Consider the following 22,630-nt stretch of genomic DNA (forward strand, 5'->3'; position numbering starts at 1 on the left):
GACTTATGTTGTTGGTTCACGCTGTCACCAAAACGGCTGTCATGTTGTTCCTATGGTGCAAGACAGGGTTTCCATACAGTACCATTGTACCACCGGGTACTTGTTTTCACAGTTTGAACTGTCGTCTTTCAATTTCAGTACAAAGACGAAACAGTAAAAGCCGCCTTCAGTCCGGTAAGTACAGGCTGTATTGTTGCGTACACTGGGTAGTGACAGTGGGCTTGACTTGGCAGTTTCTGCTGGTCTGTCAGTGTTGGAGGAAAACTGTACCTTTGGTATAGAATGTGGAAACGTAAATGATATCTTAAGCCTTAAGCTTAAAAAAGAAATCCTGGTATGTGTCACGAATCTTCTATGAGTTCTCCCCATTCCAGCTCTTTGTGTGTGTGTGTGTGTTTGCAAGTGTGCGTGTGTGGTGTGTGTGCGCGCGCGCGTGTGTGTGTGTTTGTATGAGGAGAGGCACTGGGAGCAGTGAGGCGGGGCGGAGTGGTGAGTTGTGCAGACAGTATCACATGACAGTGCCCCGTGTGGGCAGTGCGCTGTGTGGGCCACTGATGGCAGCTGATCACGCACGTGCTGAGTTGGGGAGGGGGGAGGGGGGGAAGCACGCGCTGTCAGATGTGGGTGCTGTGTGGGTTGATGAATGGAGCCCTGACAGGTCAGGTCAGATGTGGGTCCGCTGTGTCCCCGGCCTGACACCACCAGCACTCTGGTTGGCTCGGGCTAGCTTCTTCCGTGTTGTCAGGACTAGCCAAATACAGGGATTTCTGGATCATATCTTTGATGCGCGAACATCAGTGGTCGTTATATGCATGTACACATGACAAGAATCGGTTACCTGCAGGTCTGTAATCTGTTGACCCCTCCCCTACCCCCCTACCCCACCCACCCTAGGCCCCCCCTCCCCCTCGCCCTCTCCACCTCTCCAGCACTTTACCAATCATGTGCTCCAAAACCGGGATGGAACTCATGTCGGGCGAGTATCCAGCATGCTTTGCTTTAAATGTTTAAACAATTTTTATTCCGAGAAACAACATGACATGAAGTAACAGAAGCGCAAACAGCATGGGAAGGACATCAAGCCTGGCTTATTTCAGCCCTACACAGTAAGAGCTGTTCAAGCAAACACAGACCTTTCGCGGACACGTTCTGGGAACCAAAGTAAATGAAATCACATAGTTGACAAGTATTTTGTACAGACTGAGACACAAAATTACTGTACAGTATTTGTAACTGTACATTGACACAGGTGTGAAGGAAGGTGTGAGTGTTTCTATGGTGCCACACTAACGATCGTGTTCAATCGATGACTAGGTATTGATCTGGCGTTTTGCCATTGGTGATCTCTCTCTCTCTCTCTCTCTCTCTCTCTCTCTCTCTCTCTCTCTCACACACACACACACACACACACACACACACACACACACACACACACACACACACACACACACACACTATTTCTCTCTCTCTCTCACTCTCACACTCTTTCTCTCTCTCACTCCATCTCACTCACTCTCTCTCCCTCTCTTATTCTCTCTCACATTTGTTTAGTGTGTCAAGTCATTTTCTTTATTTATTTTATTGTATGACCCCCTTCAGTAAGGGGTTTTGGCCTTTATCTGAATAAAAGACTGCTCTCTCTCTCTCTCTCTCTCTCTCTCTCGCTCTCGCTCTCGCTCTCACCCTCTCTCTTTCTCACAATAAGTTGTACCTGATTATCGATTTACTGATGTAGTGTTTGTTCAATCGATGACTAGGTATTGATCTGGCCTTTTGCCCTTGTTGATCTCCCCCCCCTCTCTCTCTCTCTCTCTCCCCATTCTCTCTCCCCCTCTCTCGCCCCCTCTCTCTCTCTCCCCCCTTGCCCCCCTCTCTCTTCCCCCTCTCCCCCCCGTCTCTCTCTCTTACACTAAGTTGTACCTGATTATCGATTTGTGTGTGGCAGTTTTGTTCTGTTGTATCATATACTGTGTGTCTTCTAATGTTTTCGAAATAAGTTTACATACCACCCCTTCATAACGGGCAAGGCCTTTTGAATAAACCATCGGACTCTCTCTCTCTCTCTCTCTCTCTCTCTTATATTTCACCCTCTCTGTCTTTCTTTCACTTTTTCCCTTTATTAGCTCTCTCTCGTGTGCAGTCCGTGTCTCATTGTCTCTCACTCAACTCTCGACCCCGGCCCCTCTCTGCACCTCCCTCCCCTTCCTCCCTTTCTGATTCTTTCCCTCTCTGTCCCTCCCACTCTCTCCTCTCCCCCCCTCCATCCCCACTCTCTCCCCCCTCTTTCTCAGTCGCATACACAGAGGGGTGGTGGTGGGTGAGAAGGGTGGTGGTTGTGAGGTCTATGACCTGGACATATGATTTTTGTGTTGGCACGAAGCGTGGTGCACGTGACGTCAGCAGCTCGTGCCGTTCGGCTCTAATGACCAGCGTTGTGCGAGTGAACAGCTGGCCCGGCGTCTTTGATCGGTGTGGGTGTCCTCGGGTGTCGTAATCTGCTGGCGTCACATCTCCGTGACAGGGGGAAGGCGGGGTTAGTGCGGGGACAGTAGTGATTAGCACTGTTGGTTTACGTCACATTATTGTCTGGATTTACATTCTTCTCTTTCTGATCAGTGGCACTTTTTCCGAGGAGGAGGTAGTTACAAGGTTTCTTTTGTTTCGAAAAGGTTACAGTCAGACACTTATTGATGCCGGGGCGGGGCCTAGTGCGGGACAGTAGTGGTTAGCACTGTTGGTGTTCGTCACTTTGTAGTCTGGATACAGTCTTTTTCTGGTCAACAGCACTTGGATGAAGTACTTGAAGGGTTTCTTCTGTTTCGACAAGGTTACAGAGAGACACTTAATGATGCATGTGTTGTGTTGTATTGTTTGCACGTAGGACGATGAGAGAGAGAGTGTGTGTGTGTGTGCACGTGACCGCTGTTGTCCTGACAAAGCCAGTTGTCAAAAATGTCCGCCAATTGAATTACTGACATACGTGTCGATGTGTGTGTGTGTGGGGGGGGGGGGGGGGGGGGGGGGGGGGGGGCAGGTAGTTCATTTCGGCTCCTTACTTCTGCCTGACATGCTGTTGGCGACATGCGGTAAAAAAGGAAACATCACTTTTCTCCCTGATCACACCTGTCCTGTTTGTCCCGTGCTGTTGATTGACCTTCTGTGTTGACAGTGAGGAAACTGAACAGCTCTTTGCTGAACACACAGCACAGAGAGAGAAAGAGGGAGTGGGTGCTGATTAAAAAGGGAATATGGAGAGTAGTGTTCAGTTTGACACTGATGACCACGTTACCTGCCCATCAGTGAACTGCCCCCCTGCGCCCCAGTACCACCACCGCCCTACTAATCACTGTCACTTTGCGTCCTCCACCTCCCCCCCTCCCTCCTTCCAGTACCACCACCACCACCGCCCCCACCAGTCACTGTATCACCTCGCGTCCCCACGCGTTCTGCTTGAGTGAAATGGAGATGGGGGATGAGGGGGGGGGGGGGCGTGGGAGGGAAAGACCGTGGGAACACCGCCAAGAGCACGTTGAAATGAAGGTATATGTGTGTTCTTGTCTGTTCTCAGGGGTGGATCTCATGACTGATAGACGCTCATGCAAAAGAAGCTGACGCGTGCGCGAACGCGAGCACGTCATGCATATGACACGCGTTTTTTTCTCGTATGCTTCTTCGTGAGCGTGCGCGCGAGAGATAGAGAGGGGGCGGGGGAGGATGAGGGGGAGCTATAGTTTGCTCCATTTCTGTTCAATAAATATTCTGTGGAATCCAAAAGTTTCTGTCCATCCAGTGTCCAGCTCTGCCCCGGCCCCATCTTCACCTTCCCCACGCTCTCACTAGTTTATATATTGATGGCGGTGGTTGTGGTTGTGTGTGTGTGTGTGTGTGCAAAAGAAAGTGTCATACACGTGTTTGTCAGTCAGTGCCGTACTTGCTGACAAAACAGACATGTTGCATGTGGCCACCATCCACATCGTTTCACCTCACCCCCATCCTCCCCACCCCCTGTCTGTAGCAGTGAGGTGTGTTTGGCGGGGAACGCCCCCTGATCAAATAACAGGCAACGGTGTGTTTAGTTCTCACTGCATCCTTCTGTGTGCCAATGGGGTTATGTGTCAGGCTGTGTGTGTTTGAGAGAGAGAGAGAGGGAGAGAGAGAACTGTGTAACTCTTGTTTAGTGAGCTTTATTCCCTATCCAGAGGTAAGAAAAGATTCACTCAACAAATACCAGGGCCGGAATGGAGGTGGGGATGGCGGTGGTTGAGGGGGAGATGGGTGAAGAAAGAAAAGACAGTTTAAAGTGTGTTCTGTGTGTGTGTGTGTGTGTGTGTGTGTGGCATAAATAAAATCAAGTAACTTAACCCATTTTTCAACCGTTTTTCTGCACTGCATTTTCTGCAGAAAACCCAGTAAGTACCGTCATGTTACATGCTGGCAGTCAGCGGAGGTCCAGTTTCTTAACAGTGTGCAAGCCTAGTGGATTATTGGAAAAGAAAGAAACTGGTGAAAATGCAAATAAAACAGGTGGAATTTGTCCTTGGTTTTGTATCCCATTCTCCTCTGATTAATTATGGAATGTTTCTTGGATGATAATATGATGAAATTTTGTGTCCAAAACACTCGGTGATTATACACCCAGACAATATTATTAAACCCACATGGGTACCATTGCGTGGACCACAACTTGTCTGTATTGTAGAGACATGGTAGCGGCGCTGACAACCTGTATGTGGTGTACAGACTTTCAAATGAATGGTTACAAGTCTTGGTGTGTTGACATTGTGGGGATGACAAACATGGACACCTGCCAGCACTGGGGACAGACAGCTCAGTAACAGCCGTGTGTGGCAGGGAAGGGACAGACGGTTGACAGCAGGGAGGGGACAACACCAGAAAGAAGAGTTGACAGTAGTGGGAGGGAGGAGGAGTGGTGTCAGAAGGCAGTGAAGGGGGGGGGGGGGGGAGCATATCACTATATGTGTGTATGTTGAGTCCAGTCAGTTTGTATCATACCACATTGTCTGAACAAGTTTAATGTATATTGAGTCCAGTCAGTTCATTGCATACCATGTTGTCTGAACAAGTTCAGTTATGTATGTTGAGTCCAGTTAGTTAAAAGCACACCATGTCGTCTACACACGTCCAATATATTTATATGTTCAGTCCAGTCAGTCTATTGCATACCACGTTGTCTACACATGTCCAGTGTATGTATGTATGTATGGTGAGTCCAGTCAGCCTATACCACACCATGTTGTCTATAGAAGTCCATTGTATGTATGGTGAGTCCAGTCAGTCTATAGCATACCACGTTGTCCACACATGTCCAATATATGTAGCATCCAGTCAGTCTGTAGCATACCACGTTGTCTACACATGTCCAGTATATTTAGCGTCCAGTCAGTCTATAGCGTGCCATGTTGTCAACACAAGCCCCATGTGTGTAACCAGTTCCCAGAGGTTGTATGTATGTTGAGTCCAGTCAGTCTATAGCATCCCATGTGTTAACAGTTATATACCACGTTGTCTACACATGTCCAGTACATGTTTGAGTCCATTCAGTCTATAGCACACCACTATTGTCTACACAAGCCCCATGTGTGTCACCAGTTCCCAGAGGTTGTATGCATGTTGAGTCCAGTCAGTCTATAGCATCCCGTGTGTTAACAGTTATATACCACGTTGCCTACACATGTCCAGTACATGTGAGTCCATTCAGTCTGTTGCACACCACTATTGTCTACACAAGTCCCATGTGTGTCACCAGTTCCCAGAGGTTGTATGTATGTCGAGTCCAGTCAGTCTATAGCATCCCGTGTGTTAACAGTTATATACCACGTTGTCTACACATGTCCAGTACATGTTTGAGTCCATTCAGTCTATAGCACACCACTATTGTCTACACAAGCCCCATGTGTGTCACCAGTTCCCAGAGGTGGGGACGACCTTGACCTTGTCAGAGCTGCAGGCGCTGGCTGCCCAGCAGCAGGTTGCCATGGAGACTCAGCAGCAGGCACTGGTTGCCCGGGAGACACGGTTGCGGTACCTACAGCAGCAGGAGGCGCGGCAGCATCAGCTGTGCAGCGAGGAGGCCCGCCTGCAGCGCATGAGGGAAAGGGTGACGCAGCAGGAGCTGAAGCTGAAGAGGTTACGGGCCCTGAAGGGACAGGTGGAGCACCACAGGGCCCACAACTCTCACCTCAGTCAGTACACACCCTCTGCTTGCTTTCTGTGTGTGTTTGGGGCAGGGGGGTTGTCAGTGCACACCCACAACCTTCTGTGTGTGTGTGTGGATGGGGGGTGTTGTCAGTACACCTCCACTTCCATCTGTGTGTGTGAGGAGGGGCGGGAGTTGTCAGTACACACCCACTTCCTTCTGTGTGTGTGCGTGTGTGTGGAGGGGGGTGTCAGTACACACCCACTCCCTTCTCTGTGTGTGTGTGTGTGGAGGGGGGGTGTCAGTACACACCCACTGCCTTCTGTGTGTATGTTGAGGGGATGGGGAGGGGGTGTCAGTACACACACCCACTTCCTTCTGTGAGAGGGGTTGGGGGGGGGGGGAGGAAGATTGTCAGTACACACCCACTTCTCTCTATGGGTGGGGGGAGGGGATGTGGGGTGGATGAAGGGTTGTCAGTATCTTGTAGCTGTGTGTACTTCAGTGAGTTGCATGTCTTTTTCTCAGAGAACTGTGATCTTCCCTTTTCTCAGAGAACAGTGATCTTCCCAGAGAAACACTGCTGTTGTCATTCTTCACCATCTGCAGCAGTAACATTATGTCACAGTGCTGGGAAAAATACACAGTCTGTCTGAATGAAATCACATTGAAAGAAACATATTTTTACTGTAAAGGCTGTACACCAAACTGATAAAATCTTTGCTTTGTTTCTTCAAAGGATGTTGTTTTGTTATATATTGTTGCTGTGAATGTCTCCACATTGTTTCCTTACTGTGTACATTGAGCACTATTGTTACAGAACACCCACTTGAATGAAAACTCTGGACCTCAGTTGGATCTTGGCTTGTGTGTATGTGCGTGTGTGTGTGTGTGTGTGTGTGTGTGTTTGCAGACTCAGAACTGGAAGTGGTGCGGTCACTGTTCAACCAGAAAGAGAAGGAGCTGGCCCTGGCTGTCTGCCGGGTGGACTCCCTCATCCAACAGCTGCACGACCTCAGGGAGGTCAAGGCCAAAGAGGTCATCACCCAGGGCGACAAGGACAAAGGGCACTCTAAGGCCTTGACCTTGGAGCTGGAGAAGCTGAGGAAAGAACTGGAGGTGAGCATTCAGGTGCTGGTTCATGTGGGGGAAAGGGGGGGGGGGTGTTCAGGTGTGTGGATGGGAGGGTTGTAAGTTCATGGTTATGTTTGTGGAGTGGGAAGGTTGGTAATTCGTATGTGGGGGGAGTGGATGGTCAATTCATGTGTGGCGGGTGGAGAAGGAGGATTTTTAGTTCGTGTGTATGGGGTGGGGTTGGAGGGGTGTTCATATGTGTATGTTTGTGGAAGGGTTGTTAGTCTCTGTGTTTGGGGGCCGACTGAAGTGCCACACCAAGTGGGAAAGAGAGATCCAATAGTTGTTTATCAGCAAAAGGGTCAGAATCGATCAGCTCAGCAAAAAAATAAATTAGCTCCATGTGTTAAGATAAACCAAAATGTGCAGTATTCTTGGAAAGGGGGGTTATCATTCAAAAGTAGGACACTGACATATATTTTTTAAGCTATCCATGTAAAGACAGACTGTGGGTACTAATTAAAATGTAAGTCATAGTTATCAGTAAAAGTAGCTATAAAGTTGCATTTCTGTCAGTGAAAAGTCTGCATTGTCCTGGACAGCTGACTGTAGTGTATAGTTTGATGTTGTCATTGACAGCTGCTGTACATTATTGTCGGTATTAAGCTGCATTGTTGTTGTTGATAGCATTGTCAATATTGAGTTACATTGTTGTCAGATAAAGCAAGTGTTTCAGTGTTGACAGTGAAATCTTACTTGTTGCTGTGAGTAAAGACATAGTATTTACTGTTCTTTGTGAAAGGCAGTATTGATTAGAAACATGATACTGAATAGCAGTTGTTCATAAGAACTATTTTGAAAAAAAAAGTGCTTAAAATTTAAGTGTTGAATAATTAAAAACATTAATTAAGAGAAATGTAAATCTGGATTCCGAGTACATCCTTACAAAAGGCTGCAGGTGTCACTGTCATGATTTATTTGCTTATTCTCAACACAGCTCTCAAAACCAACAACTCCTTTTTCTTTGAACAATCTGGTTTCCGTGTTGAGAGGCAGTGTTTTGGTTCATCGTCTGCTGTCTGATCTGGATTGGTTCTCTTTTGACTGCACCTGTTAGGGTATATTGTATGACAATCTGAGTGTGTGTGTGTGTGTGTGTGTGTGTGTGTGTGTGCCTATGAGAGCACATGTGAGGTAGGGTTGTCTTTAGGTGATAACAAGTACTATTGAATGAAAGGTAATTACACATTTATATCTGTAACTGTCTTTGAAATACCTTCTGAAATGAATACTGAGTAACAGTATCAGTAGTGAAATATTTAAAGGTTAATGGGAACAAAGGGCATTCCTAGAACAGACTGTACTATGTAAGTGACTTGCTGTGGTGGGAGGAACAGTGTGATTTGGTTATTTACACTAATTACAGTTCAGTTGTGTGCCTTCACCATGCTTAAATGATCAACAACTGTCAAGAAGAGATGAACATTATCACTCACAATGCTATTTTAAATTCATTGCCACCTTAAAGAAGAAGAAGAGGGGGAAGCTGTGTCTTTTTAACACAGCTGTGTGGTGTGTTGACAGGAGGAAGGCTTGTTGTTATAACACAGACATGCTGTGTGCGAGTTGACAGGAGTGGATGCAGGTGAATGCTGTATTGTTATAACACAGCTGCGTGGTGTGTGTGTTCACTGGAGTGGAGGCAGAGGGAAGCTGTGTCGTTAAAACACAGAAGTATGGTGTGTGTTCACAGAAGTGGAGGCAGGAGGAAGATGTGTTATAACACAGCTGTGTGGTGTGTTGACAGAAGGAAAGTGTGTTGTTATAACACAGCTGTGTGATGTATGACAGGAGGAAAGTGTGTTGTTAGAACACAGTTGTGTGGTGTGTTGACAGGAGGAAAGTATGTTGTTATAACAAATCTGTGTGGTGTGTTGACAGGAGGAAAGTGTGTTGTTATAACACATCTGTGTGGTGTGTTGACAGGAGGAAAGTATGTTATTATAACACAGCTGTGTGGTGTGTTACAGGAGCGTAGGCAGGTGAACGTAGACCACACGTCCCACCTGGTTGAGCGCCAACAGTTGCTGCAGCATCGTAAGGACCAGGTGGGGGAGGTGGATGCCCGCATCAAAGAGATCCAGGACCGCCTGAAGAAACGACGCCCACACCCCCCTCCCCCTCCCCCGCCTCCTCCACCACCCGCACCCCACACCCCGCCTGGCAGCGCAGAGAGGGGGAAAGAGGTGTGGGGGTTGCGGGGAGGGGTAGTGGGGAGGAACGTGGCAGCGGTGGAACCCTACATTCAGCATCCTCCCAAGGTGAAGGTTGCAGAGAAGGGGGGTGGGGGGTGGAAGGGGGACACACAGCCCTCTTCTGCCACACCAGGGCGGTCAGAGGTCAACAACAGTGGCAAGGACAGCGACCAGCGTGGTGGAGGGAGGGAAGCGGTGGAGGAATACAAGATCCCCCCCATCGTCTCCTCACACTTTGACGCCAACCGCCTGCGTGCGGGATCTGTGGGCAGGGGGTTGGGGGCGGACAACAAGAGGGGAGGGGAGGGTGCCTCCAGTGAGTTACCAGCCACACACACGCCTGTGCTTAGCCAGTCCCCTGCCACACACACACCTGTGGTGACGACAACAGTGCCCTCAGTGCAGACTGTGTGGCCCCCTAGCCCCACAACCCTCAATAGTTTTGGCACGGCCCGTGCCCTCACCACCTGGTCCTCACCCTCTGCCAGCAAGGAGGGGGGTGCTGAGCCCAGCCCTCCTCCCCCCCACCATGCCCCCCACCACCCCCACATCAACATCTGTGAGGAGGAGCGACAGGCGGGCAGCGGTCAGAGTTCACCCGCCTCCAGTGAAGGGTCAGGGCCACTGGTCAAACAGGGGTCAGGGGCCTTCACCCACCACACCCCCACTACCCACACCACTGGTCAACCCACCACCCCCACCTCACCCCCCGCAGTGGTGCCTGCCTCACAGGATGCACACAGACCGGGTGGCCAGCCAAGAGCACAGCACTCTGGTCGCCAGGCACCAAAGCCGCCCCCTCGCATGCCGCAGACAGTGCTTCACAGCAAGTCTCCAGTCACACAGCTTTCCTCGTCGTCCACCCCCTTCACTTCATCGTCTGCACCCCACCCTTCGGCCCCCATGCCTGTCTCCACAGTCAGTAGCAGTCAGACAGCGGGGGCCAGGTCAGGGTCCAACAGCACACTCCCCGGGGGTCCCAACCCCACACACAGTGCAGACGCAGCCAGTGGCAACTCCGTCAGTTCCACAGAGCAGGAGGAGGGAGGGAAGGGGGGGACCACCATCCACCTCAATCAGCGGCCAGCTCCTACATACAGGTAGGTGGGGATTCTCTGTATGTCACTGCTCTATTTGGTCCTCAGCTGACATGGCTGTGGTGGTCAGTGGTGCTTTGTCCTCTGTGGACATTGCTGTGGTGGTCAGTGGTGCTTTGTCCTCTGTGGACATTGCTGTGGTGGTCAGTAGTGCTTTGTCCTCCATGGACATTGCTGTGGTGGTCAGTAGTGCTTTGTCCACAGTGGACAACGCTGTGGTGGTCAGTGTGGTGTTGCCACAAAGCTGGCAGAGCAGGGGGCCCAAGAGAACCAAACATAGTGAGAGACAAAGAAGTCAGTCTACATACCAGTCAGTGCAGAAAGAAAGAAAAACAAATTACACAGAGGAAAGCAACATATTTTTTAAGGCAACATCACATGCTTCTAAAAGTGATGACTTTTTTTTATTTCTTAGAATTGCAGTGTTTATGGTAATGCTTGTTTCAAACTGATAACAATATATCTTCATTATGGTTTGTCTTTTAACTGGGTTTGCATGAATCCAGTTCCGCTGACATGCAGTTCAAAGCAGTGCATGACACCTGTTTCAGACACCCCTCCAAAACACTCCACACCAGCACCCACACCAGTCGTGTGGGCGGCAGCACTTCGCAGCACAACCATCAAGTGATGCAGCAGCTGCACAGCACAGAGGGCAGCACGCAGCCCGGGGTGGCAGGGAGCAAAGAAAATGACAGGTCGGCAGCCAGGGGAGGTGACTCCACCAGGGACAGTGGACAGTCTGCAGACAGGTCCCCAGGGGAGGGGGAGGGGGGCGCGACCCGCTTTGGGGTGGTGGGTACTCCCAGCTACCCAGACATCGCGTCAGACAAGGGCAGCTTCAAGGTGAACACCCCCAAACAGGTGAGGCGGCGACACTCAGACAGCGACAACGAGGAACTGGCCAAGGCGCTCAGGAGGAGGGACAGGGGGGACACCGACCACACCACTCCTGACCCCCCCACACCCCCACTGCCCAGCCCTGCCACCCACTCCCCTCCCCCCTCCCCCAGCAGACAGCGGCCTGAAGAAGGGGAGAGCAGCCAGTCAGCGGTGAGCATGAGGCAGAGAAAGACCATCCTGAAGGGAGACAACAAGCGCAAGTCATGGGGTCGGGTCAGCTTTGACCCCCTGGCACTTCTGCTGGACGCCTGTCTGGAGGGGGAACTGGACCTGGTCAGGAGGACTGCCACTCAGGTCAGTGTTCCGGGGATGTTGTGGTGTGTGTTTTGTTGACATGGCCATACAGATATAAAGGTCAGTGCTCCTTTTTCATTGTGGAGGTTGTTGTGTGTGTAGACTGCTTATGGCCCGATAGCCCCTATAGATAGAGAGGTCAGTGCTCCTTGCACCATTTGAATGTGGATGTGGTTATGTGTGTATACTGTTGACATCATAGATTGACTTAACTTTACAGTTGGGCCAACAGCAAAGTGAGAGCTGTATTATCAAATGTTTCTCTATTGCAATGGGAAATCATTTACAGCTTAGTCTTTTTTTAAGGACTATGACTCTCAAACTAGGAGGCAAAATTGCACTGGCTCATAGTGCTGCAGCCTTGCAGGCTAGTTGGCCATATTGAACTCCAACTGTCCTAAAACCCTCTTGGCTGAGAGAGTGGGCAAGACACTCTACACTACAAATAAATTACTTCATTTTCAGCTGTCACAAACTGTACTGGCTGCCTATCTGTCACGGCATAGATTACAAAGTACCATGTGTTTTAATTCTTTCATCACCATGGGCTGCTTTAGTTGATTATACTGTGCACTGTCATAGGTGACTTTAGCCAACATCAAGGGTAATTTTAACAAGTACATTTTTTACATTGTAACAAAGCTTAACAGCTGCAGCCAGTTTCCCACCAATAGAACAAGGACAAACCTTTGCCCCCTGACCGAGTTTGAAGTGAACAAGTCCATTGGGTTGTTTTGACTTGAACTGAAGTCTATGACTGAGCACATCTAAAATATTTGGCAGTGGGGAGCATTTTTCACACAGAAACTTGGTGGTGAAAGAGTTAATGTAGCACTGGTTGCCCATCTGTATTCTGTCACAGGATAGATTACAATCTGCCAAGTGTTTAAATTAATGTCTTCAACCGTACCACACCCACATCCTTTGTGACTTACTTTCAATCTTAACTCCTTGATCTTTAAACTCGGCTGCTTCCAGACTGCTGACAATTTCATAAGGCAAAAAATCTCAGGGTTTGCTGAAGTTCTTCTGTCTTAATGACTACCAAGTTAAACCGATCTCTCAGTCAAAGAAGGCTACTCACTTGCGTAGCTTTCGTCAGCGATCCAGCTGGCTTCTTCAGCGCAACTGCTAGGTAGAGAATTAGCAGCTGTGCACATCGCCGTGAGCGAACTCACGACAATGTGACTTGACGAGTGAGGAGTACACCTATGGCAGATTGTGTCGGCCCCGGTCACGGTTGAGGGTGGGGTTCCTGGCGGTGATGTGGACTGCCTCCTTAACTCCCCTCTGGAACCATCTTGCTTCTTCGTCGAGAACTTGCACATTGTCCTTTCCAAAGTGATGTTGGTTGTGGGTCAGATGTTCGCCCACTGGGCCCAGCAATATGAAAAATCTGTCAAAACTTTGTTCTGTCTGCCATCTTTTTGACTGATGTGTATTTTGTGTTTGTGTGTTTGTAAGTGCACAAGCTTGGTGAATGGTATGTCCTACCTGTCATACCTGAATGCATGCATGCATGTTAGTGTTAGACTTGTGTGGGTCAGGTTGTTGTTGACATTTGTACAGGTGGATGATGTGAGTCGACCTAATGACGAGGGCATCACAGCGCTGCACAACGCCATCTGTGCAGGTCACTACCCCATCGTCAAGTTCCTGACGGAGTTTGGGGCAGATGTTAACTCCCCTGACAGCGACGGCTGGTGAGTCAGGATCACAGTGCTCTGCTCTTCCCTGCTGGGGTTGATGCTGTGAAGGGAAACCACGCTTTCACTCTGCCCTTCTTGCTTTCTCTGTCTCTCTCACTCTCTTTCTGTCTGTCTCTGAATGTGTCGGTCTCTCTGTATTGTTTGTTCTTTGGACTAGGCTGTGGGCTGAAATGGTGAGTGGTGTGAGTGACAAGTCTGTGGATGTGCAATTAATTTTCAGTTGGATGTATGAAAATCTCTCTCTCCATCTCACTCTCTCTCTCTCTCTCAATGTAATTTCGGAACAAAGATCTCTGCTACAGCAGTGAAAGCTGGATGGTTGACTGTGGCTACTGCTTTCAGCATCACACACATTGGAGGCATTGTGAATAACTATTGACTGTTGACAACCGAGCAAGGTGTGTGAGGTATACCTCTGTTGGAGACATTGTGAATAACTGTATTGACTGTTGACAACAACAGAGCAAGGTGTGTGAGGTATACCTCTGTTGAGCATTGTGAATGGAGTGAATGATTTACACAGTGAAGGCTGTGTCCAAAGGGGTTAAAGGAGTGAATGATTTACACAATGAAGGCTGTCTGTGTCCAAAGGGGTTAAAGGAGTGAAAGGAGTGAACGATTTACACAATGAAGGCTGTCTGTGTCCAAAGGGGTTAAAGGAGTGAAAGGAGTGAACGATTTACACAGTGAAGGCCGTGTGTGTCCAAAGGGGTTAAAGGAGTGAACGATTTACACAGTGAAGGCCGTGTGTGTCCAAAGGGGTTAAAGGAGTGAATGATTTACACAGTGAAGGCTGTCTGTGTCCAAAGGGGTTAAAGGAGTGAACGATTTACACAGTGAAGGCTGTCTGTGTCCTAAGGGTTTAAAGGAGTGAATGATTTACACAGGGAGGGCTGTCTGTGTCCAAAGGGGTTAAAGGATTTATTGATTTACACAGTGAAAATGATTTACACAAACAGTGAAGGTGATTACTGTCATCATTTGTGGGTCTTAGCACAAGTTTTATTGTGCACCAGACTTAAGAAATACATTTTTTTTTCTTTATTTAAATTTAGTTGAATGTCTTCTACATACTTTAAGGTAGCTTTTCCAACATGTTGAGACGATGAGTAGATCAGGCATCTGCACCCCCTACCCCCGCCCCCACTTTTTTTCTTCTTTTTTTTTAATGCTGTGGTGTAATAATAAAGATAATAATAATAAGAAGAATATAATTAATGATAATTTATTTTTACATAGTGTTATAATACAAGCATAAGTAAGCTCTGAATGCTTTGCAGATCCAGTCCGCAAAGTGAAATGAGAAAGCACGTAAAAGAAGTAGGAACGTATTAAACCTAGATGTTCCTGGACCCAGGACTGGTGATAATGTGTGCACTCAGTGCAGTGTGTGTCTGTCAGTGTGTGCACTCAGTGCAGTGTGTGCCTGTCAGTGTGTGCACTCTGTGCAGTGTGTGCCTGTCAGTGTGTGCACTCTGTGCAGTGTGTTTGTTCGTGTGTGCATTCAGTGCAGTGTATTTGTCAGTGTGTGCATTCAGTGCAGTGTGTTTGTCAGTGTGCACTCAGTGTGTGCACTCAGTGCAGTGTGTTTGTCAGTGTGTGCACTCAGTGCAGTGTGTTTGTGTCTGTCAGTGTGTGCACTCAGTTCAGTGTGTGTGTGTCTGTCAGTGTGTGCACTCAGTTCAGTGTGTGTCTGTCAGTGTCTGCACTCAGTGCAGTGTGTGTGTGTGTCAGTGTATGCACTCGGTTCACTGTCTGTGTCTGTCAGTGTCTGCACTCAGTGCAGTGTGTATGTGTCAGTGTGTGTGCACTCAGTGCAGAGTGTGTGTCTGTCAGTGTCTACTCGGCGCAGTGCATTGTGTGTTTGTCAGTGTGTGCACTCAGTTCAGTATGTGTGTCTGTGTGTGCACTCAGTGCGGTGTGTTTGTCAGTGTCTCCACTCATTGCAGTGTGTGTCTGTCAGTGTGTGCATTCAGTTCAGTGTGTGTGTGTGTGTGTCAGGGTGTGCACTCAGTTCAGTCTCTGTCAGTGTATGCACTCAGTGCAGTGCGTGTGTTTGTCAATGTGTGCACTCAGTGCAATGTGTGTCTGTCAGTGTGTGCACTCAGTTCAGTGTGTATGTGTTTGTGTGTCAGGACCCCCCTTCACTGTGCGGCGTCCTGCAACAACCTGCCCATGGTTCGATTCCTGGTGGAGCACGGCGCCTGTCTATTTGCCACCACCATCAGTGACCACGAGACAGCTGCCGAGAAATGTGAGGAGGATGAGGATGGTTATGACCACTGCTCTGACTATCTGTATGGTGAGTGGGAACACTGTTCTGTTCTATCTGTATGGTGATTTTGAACACTGATCTGTGTGCACAATTGACAGAGAGTAGTAACTCTGTCATGGAACACTCATTATTGTGCAGTTCCCTCCCTTTGACTGATCTTCACAATTGTCAGTTCTGTTGATAAATGGATTGGATTTGACCAGTTATAAACACCCAGAACTACATCTTTCAACATGGTGATACATATGTATGTGTGCGTGACAGTGTGGGTCATGTGTGCAGTGTGCATGACATCAGTGTGGGTCATGTGTGCAGTGTGTTTGACATCAGTGTGGGTCATGTGTGCTGTGCGTGTGACAGTGTGGGTCATGTGTGCAGTGTGCATGACATCAGTGTGGGTCATGTGTGCAGTGTGCGTGACATCAGTGTGGGTCATGTGTGCAGTGTGTGTGACATCAGTGTGGGTCATGTGTGCTGTGTGTGTGACATCAGTGTGGGTCATGTGTGCGGCAGTGACAGACAGCAGCCACAGTGCTGTCTAACCTTTGACCTGTGCAGGAGTTCAGGAGAAGCTGGGCATTGCCAACCAGGGGACAGTGTACGCGGTGTTTGACTACAGCGCCAGCAGACAGGATGAACTGTCCTTCAGCATCAACGACCGGCTGACTGTGACCCGCAAGGGGGACCCGGAGGAGAAGGAGTGGTGGTGGGCCCTGGGGCCGGACCACAGGGAGGGTTATGTCCCCCGGAACCTGCTGGGCGTGAGTTACTGCCCCTGTCTGGGCTCTTGTTTGCTGTCCTCTCTAAGATAGGTAGGCCTGGTGCAAACACCATGTATTTGGGAACAGTTAGGGAACCGCTCAACTTCAAAGTGTTCTCACCACGCACATTTCACAATTTAACGTCTGCTTCAACCTCTTTTTTGAAACCTTAATGAATCTTCATTTCCAAGAACCAGTCAAACATCAGCTATTTCTGGCTATTTCCGCACCCTTCTTCTCTTTGCGCAACACTGCCCACCAAGTTCACAAACGTGCTCTCACAATCCTAAAATCAAGGGGAGAAAGCAAGACTCAACTTGAATGAATTATACATTACCAGTGCTGGGAGAATTTAAGAAAGCAAGCTGGTGACAGATCAGAACGTCAGTTTTGATAGGAATCTCCAAAATAGTGTTGTTTGCAATTAGACCATTCGTTATTTTGATGTGAGTGTATTTGCAAACAATGCTGCACAGTTACTGAGTGCTCTCAAAATGGTGTTTGTGAGTGGTGTGTGTGTGTGTGTGTACTTGTATGCATGTGTGATCAAAACCAACAATACAACAGTCTGGTGCGATGTTAAATAATTTGTTTAATTACACATACTTAACCGTGACCCAACTAGCGCAGACTCCGGCAGGGGTCTGACATTCCTGTCCTGTGCAAACTATCCGCCCATGCGGAGCAGACGAAACTACGGCCGATAACCTCCCGGAAGTAGGTAACCTCCCCTTTGTCCCGCTGGTTATCGCCCTCTTTTTCCGGCAGCCATCATGACTCCTGTACCTGTGCTCTTCATACGGCTAAGTTTTTTCGTATTTTCTGTCTGTCTGTCGATTCTCTGGCGTTCTTGTTTGTGGTCAAATTATGTCTCCAACCAGGTCACATAATTATGTAGCTCGATTGGGGAATCGTGCTAAAATTAAAGCGCGATCGCAATCGATTCGCTGACACTCTGGGCCCTCTACTCCTGGCCCTCTAAACAACGCCAACCCGCCGCCTTCTCCACTTCCTCCGCTCCCTCCGGTCGACTCCAGACCTCCGCCACCTCCTCTGATGACTTCTAGAGGTTTGTGGTCACACACTCAGGTCAGTGTTACCTTTCATGTCATTTTTATCGATCCGCGAACTCACTCGACGCGATCCGCGTTTTCTCGGCCCTGCCAGTCGGCAGTGTACGAGTCGATCTCCTCTATCTCTTTACCATACCCACAGTTGCACCAATGGAATGGCCACAATCCCTTGGGGAAAAAACAAAACAAAAAAAAAAAAAAAAGGCAGCTTGTCTTGGATCCGCACGTTAGACTGGGCCCTATGTGCGATGCGTCCGTGGTGGCGGCCGTGACATCGGATCACGCGACCCCCCACACGGCTTGCCTCGACCGTCTCGGATCCAATAGCGACCGAGGCGTGTAGGGATGCCCTCCCCTGGTGTAGGGAGGAAGGTGGACCACTAGGGGACACGCTTGCCCATACGCGTGCTCCCCCCCCCCCTTGTCCGGATCACCCGATCCAAGGGAGGCAACCCCTGCTTCGGCACCCTTGCCGGTGACCGCCGCAGTTATTTCCCTTGCACCGGCACTGCTCCTCGCCTTCAGTGCGAGTGTGTGCACGGTCCTACCAAGCTATGCGGTGATGACCCCATCTGCCACACCGCCGAGTGCTGCTGTTTCCCATCCACTAATGGTGTCTCAGCAAGCTACTCAACCAAACAATCAGCAACTCATCGCTAAACTGGCTGCAGCAATTATGCACCACTCTGCCTTCTGGTGCCGCGCCTTGCGCCCACAGAGCAGGTACGTGCACGCCCCATTGGAACTTAGGCAGTGTTGGATTCTTCTGCCCCATTGCCTAACTCTGCTGTTTCCCAGACTAATATTGGCACTTCCACGTTGGAGTACCTCTTATATCATATCATATATCAATATCAAGGCGTGCAAGCCTGACAAGGCCTTTTACCCGCTTGAAGTGGGGAAGAAAAAGAGAGTCCCCACGTATGTCTGTTGCATTTTTCAACATTGAGTGCGCAGCGTTTGAAAAATCAGAAAATATGTAAACGAGTTTTGTATTTAAAGTTTTCACAATGAATATCAAGATAATTCTTACATGTATTAATAACTCGATCCTGCCTCTCGGCAGTGCTCGGGCCGATCTTGTCTATCACTTTATCCGTCAGCACACAACTGACAACTGAACGCCGGTCCTCTCGCAGGAGCTGTTCGCGAGATTGGACCGCCGTTCAGCAACAGGGGGATGCACATCCCACGGCAAGCCGACGGACTTGTCACCCCCTCGCCCACGACGCCCATAACACTCGATTACGGCGCCGTCATGCCACATGCCCTGACCGTCTCGCGTCCGATGGCAACCGATTCGGGTTGGGATGCCCACGGCACTAAGGGGCATTATAATTATTCCCCTTGCGCTCGTTTTCACCTGTGTCGGTTACGGTGGCATCGAACCACGGACTCTCACACACAACATGACACTCCTCCCTGTTCAGCGAGGACACGTCGCACAAGGGGGATATGTGCTCTAAAGACACATTCCTTTTCGATGATTTTCGGCGCCAAGGGAGGCAACTCCACATTTGTAACCTAGGCGCTCGAAGCTGTGGTTAGTTTCGCCGACACAGCACATCAGTCCTGCCCCCCGTGCTGTCCACCAACGATGTTTTCTTTCGGTTTCTCATTGGGTCCTCATGCCCAGTCAGGGACTTTACACATCTTTGCATAGCAACTGCACTTTTCTTGCTGTTTCTCAGGCTATTGGCTACAGGAAATGCATCACAATATTTCCCCTTCTATCCATTTGATTTATTATCACAAGCAACAATCACGAAATATATATAGAAAAATCTATACATATTTAAAAAAAAAAAAAAAAAAAAAAAAAAAAAAACTATATATATGTATATATATATATATACATATATATATACACACACACATATATACATATATATGAGATATATTGCTACATTCATACGCATTTCTGCTTTCACGTATAGATGCGTACTTATCCATCGGTATACACATATGTATGTGCTTATGGGATAGGTTCAGACGACTTTCATATTAACATGTACAATTATATTTCTATCTCAATTCATTGACATCTGTTCATTGAGATTCCCTACATAGCAATATAGGCACACTTGCATTTGCGGCCTTCTGTTCACAATGCCCAGAACTCTCTGCCTCTACGTACTGGCACTTTATTCATATGCGTAGGTACATCTCATATGTAGGTGCATGGACAGATTCCTTTCCATTGATGATTATGCACACTTACCCACTTACTTGGGTATATCGGTGCACGCTACACGTATGCTTATACAGCCGCTTATTTCTTGTGTCTCGATCTCTTGTCATTGGCATACTTCTGACATCACTTGAGCTGACGGAAGTTTTTATTCCCTTGGCACATATATGTATTCATTTTCATAAATTCATCCCTACCTTGCTTTTGGAGGACGACTGCACTCACAAAAATAAAATAAAATAATAATAGCCTCATTCACGCCTGAATGTATGCTCCTTCACATTTCAATAGTGGCTGGTCCTTAGGGATCCACACATACCCCCTTCACACCCACAGGGCTAAGAATGCCTCTCTTGGTGCAAGGACGGACAAGGCAACCCAACTCATTTGCCTGCAACAATCACCCATAAGGCTGGAGATGCACAAGGAAGGGTGAGGCAGTCCAACTTAGAGGTGCCACTCTGGACACACATGCCCTTCATTCCTTCCAAGTTTGTAAGGCATCCCTTCTTTCTCCCCTTGCCTACAACAACCCTTGGTTTGCACCACTGTGATTGTGACAAAAGCTCCACACAGGCCCTACATCCTAGCCAGCCTTCCCATGAAGAGGTGTCTATCTTGCCTTACAAGTTTTAGCGGACCCAAAAACTGCCCACTGGGCAGGAGACAATCACTCTCAGCCCATCTCTTCTACTCCTCTCTAGTAGCAGAAGGCCTGGGTCATAATTGTTTTCCTCTACATTTGGGAGAAAGGCATATTGACGAGGACGGATGCGTCCCACAAAGCACAACGAACCGTCCATTAGCCACAGGGGTGTACCTTTCTGCCCACTCATACCAGCACGGCAGATGCCGCATTCAAGCACATCAGTTCACCCCATCACCTTGCTTGAACACAAATCCAGCATCAACGTCTCAAACAATTGGCGTTCGAAAGCACTTTCTGCACTTAGTCTTCCCTGCCCGATCCTTTCGGCCTCTACACACAACCACTGCTGTGGTTACAGATGGCCATTCCTCCTCAAGCACTGTCTTTCCAATGAGACACTTCCAGAGGTTGCTAGCCTAGGCAGGCTATCCCATCATGGAGCCCCAGCCTTCGGTCAAGGGACTGTCAGAGGATGACTTTGTTGTCACTTCGGAAGCAAGCACCATGTCTTTCTGACACACGGTTGCACCACAAGACCCCGTCAACTCTTTCCGGCTTCCTTACATTGCAACATAATCTGCATGGTGAACACCTTCGTCCCTGAAGCACACAGCAGCTGTTTCCTGGTTTACCCATGCTGATTGGTGTCCTCCTAGGAACAGTATATGATAATCAGTCGAGTACGACAGTCTCCATCAGAACAGCAGAGGAGGCATCTGCTGTCCAGTCTATTCGGGCTGGAATTCGATTATACAATTTATAGTAGAGAGTGTTTTGCCCAAGTTGCATCCCCGGTCCCTCAATCAAGAGGGCCTTAGGACTCATAATTGGGAAGGTTCCCAAAGGCTACTTAGGCCTAAGGCTACAGCACTAAGTCCCAGTGCAATTTGACTTCTAGTCTGAGAGACATAGTCATTCATGAAAGACTAAGCTGCAAATGATTTCCCTTTGCAATTAAGAAACCACTGATAATACAGCTCTCACCTTGCAGTTGGCCATACTAAAAACGTATGTCAGATCAGTGCCTTGATGTCAATAGCCAGTACAACACATCTTGAGCCACTTACCTCCCTGCCCCGCCCCGCTCCATCCCAGACTCAGTGCGCACCACACACAGCCAGAGGCCTGTCATGGATCCGGTCCCCTTTCTCACTAAAAAACCTTCAGCAAAAATTTTCCCCATGGAAACCCTCTTCCATTTGGGAATTCCATCACTGAATGAGACTCAGTGACCTGTGGGCACATGAAATGCACTTCCACAGCCTGATCCAACCCAGCCATTGACTGCCGACAACCTTCTGCAGGTTACTCCAACAGGCCACACTCAGGCAGAGAAGCCACCAAGCCTTCTGTATGCCCCTTCGTGATGGTACCTACCTGGGCAATTACACAACCCTGTCCCAGAGACACCAGGGACATCAAGTCTTTTGTTACCAAATGTCTGCCATCCTATGCATAGGCAACATACCAGTGCTGTCATTTTTTGACAACGTCAAAAAAGGGGGGGGGCCAGGGGCGGGGGAGTGCCCATCGCCTGTCAGCTCGCATGGAGGAGCTCCACAGATCTGGCTGTCATGCCTGAGGCAGGCCCAACACGGTGACCTACCTCTGTCTCGTGCCACAGTTTCCTTCAAACACAAAAACCACTTCCACTATCGGCCCACATCCGTTGTGGAATCATCAGATCAAACCACATGCGCACCTCCTTGCATTGACGCTCATCCGCGCTCATCTGCTCAGCTGTGGTCCACAGACCTCCCCCACAATACAGCTGTGGACCTCTGTCTTCTTTACCCGCACTAATGTCCTTAGGCGACACAGTACACTCTACTTTCGTCAAATTCTACTTGAGGGACACCTATCGCCTAAGGGATAATGGCTCATCGACTTCTACCAGAGAGATGTCGCACGCCTGCGGGTTGATGACGCAAGAGCCATCGCTTCTGTGGTAGCTGCACAACAGACCATCACAGCTCACAGACAGTAGAACAGGCGAGCCCTCCACCTTGTCGTGCTATTCTGCACTAGTTGGGTCACGGTTAAGTATGTGTAATTAAAAGGAAATTTTCTATCTAAAATTACGTTTAAATAACATACTTACCGTGACCCAAATTTAAGACCCTCCCGTCCTCCCCGCTTCCTGTTCTTCCTGCTTACTGCGCTGGTGATGGCATATTGCCGTCAAAAGAGGG

General features: G+C 48.8%; 1 protein-coding gene across 2 annotated transcripts in view; it reads left to right on the plus strand.

Annotated features, from left to right (window-relative positions):
- The window catches only part of LOC143281145 (apoptosis-stimulating of p53 protein 1-like), a 55,887-nt gene that overhangs the window by 30,617 nt on the left and 2,640 nt on the right, over positions 1-22,630 (plus strand). For both annotated transcript variants that reach the window (XM_076586146.1, XM_076586147.1), the window contains 7 exons: positions 5,927-6,203; positions 7,071-7,276; positions 9,262-10,586; positions 11,135-11,780; positions 13,350-13,483; positions 15,625-15,791; positions 16,323-16,525. In XM_076586146.1, coding sequence (XP_076442261.1) covers positions 5,927-6,203; positions 7,071-7,276; positions 9,262-10,586; positions 11,135-11,780; positions 13,350-13,483; positions 15,625-15,791; positions 16,323-16,525 — 2,958 coding nt within the window. The remainder of the gene's footprint in view (positions 1-5,926; positions 6,204-7,070; positions 7,277-9,261; positions 10,587-11,134; positions 11,781-13,349; positions 13,484-15,624; positions 15,792-16,322; positions 16,526-22,630) is intronic.

This window comes from Babylonia areolata, chromosome 4 (assembly GCF_041734735.1).
Source record: "Babylonia areolata isolate BAREFJ2019XMU chromosome 4, ASM4173473v1, whole genome shotgun sequence".
NCBI lineage: Eukaryota > Metazoa > Mollusca > Gastropoda > Neogastropoda > Buccinidae > Babylonia > Babylonia areolata.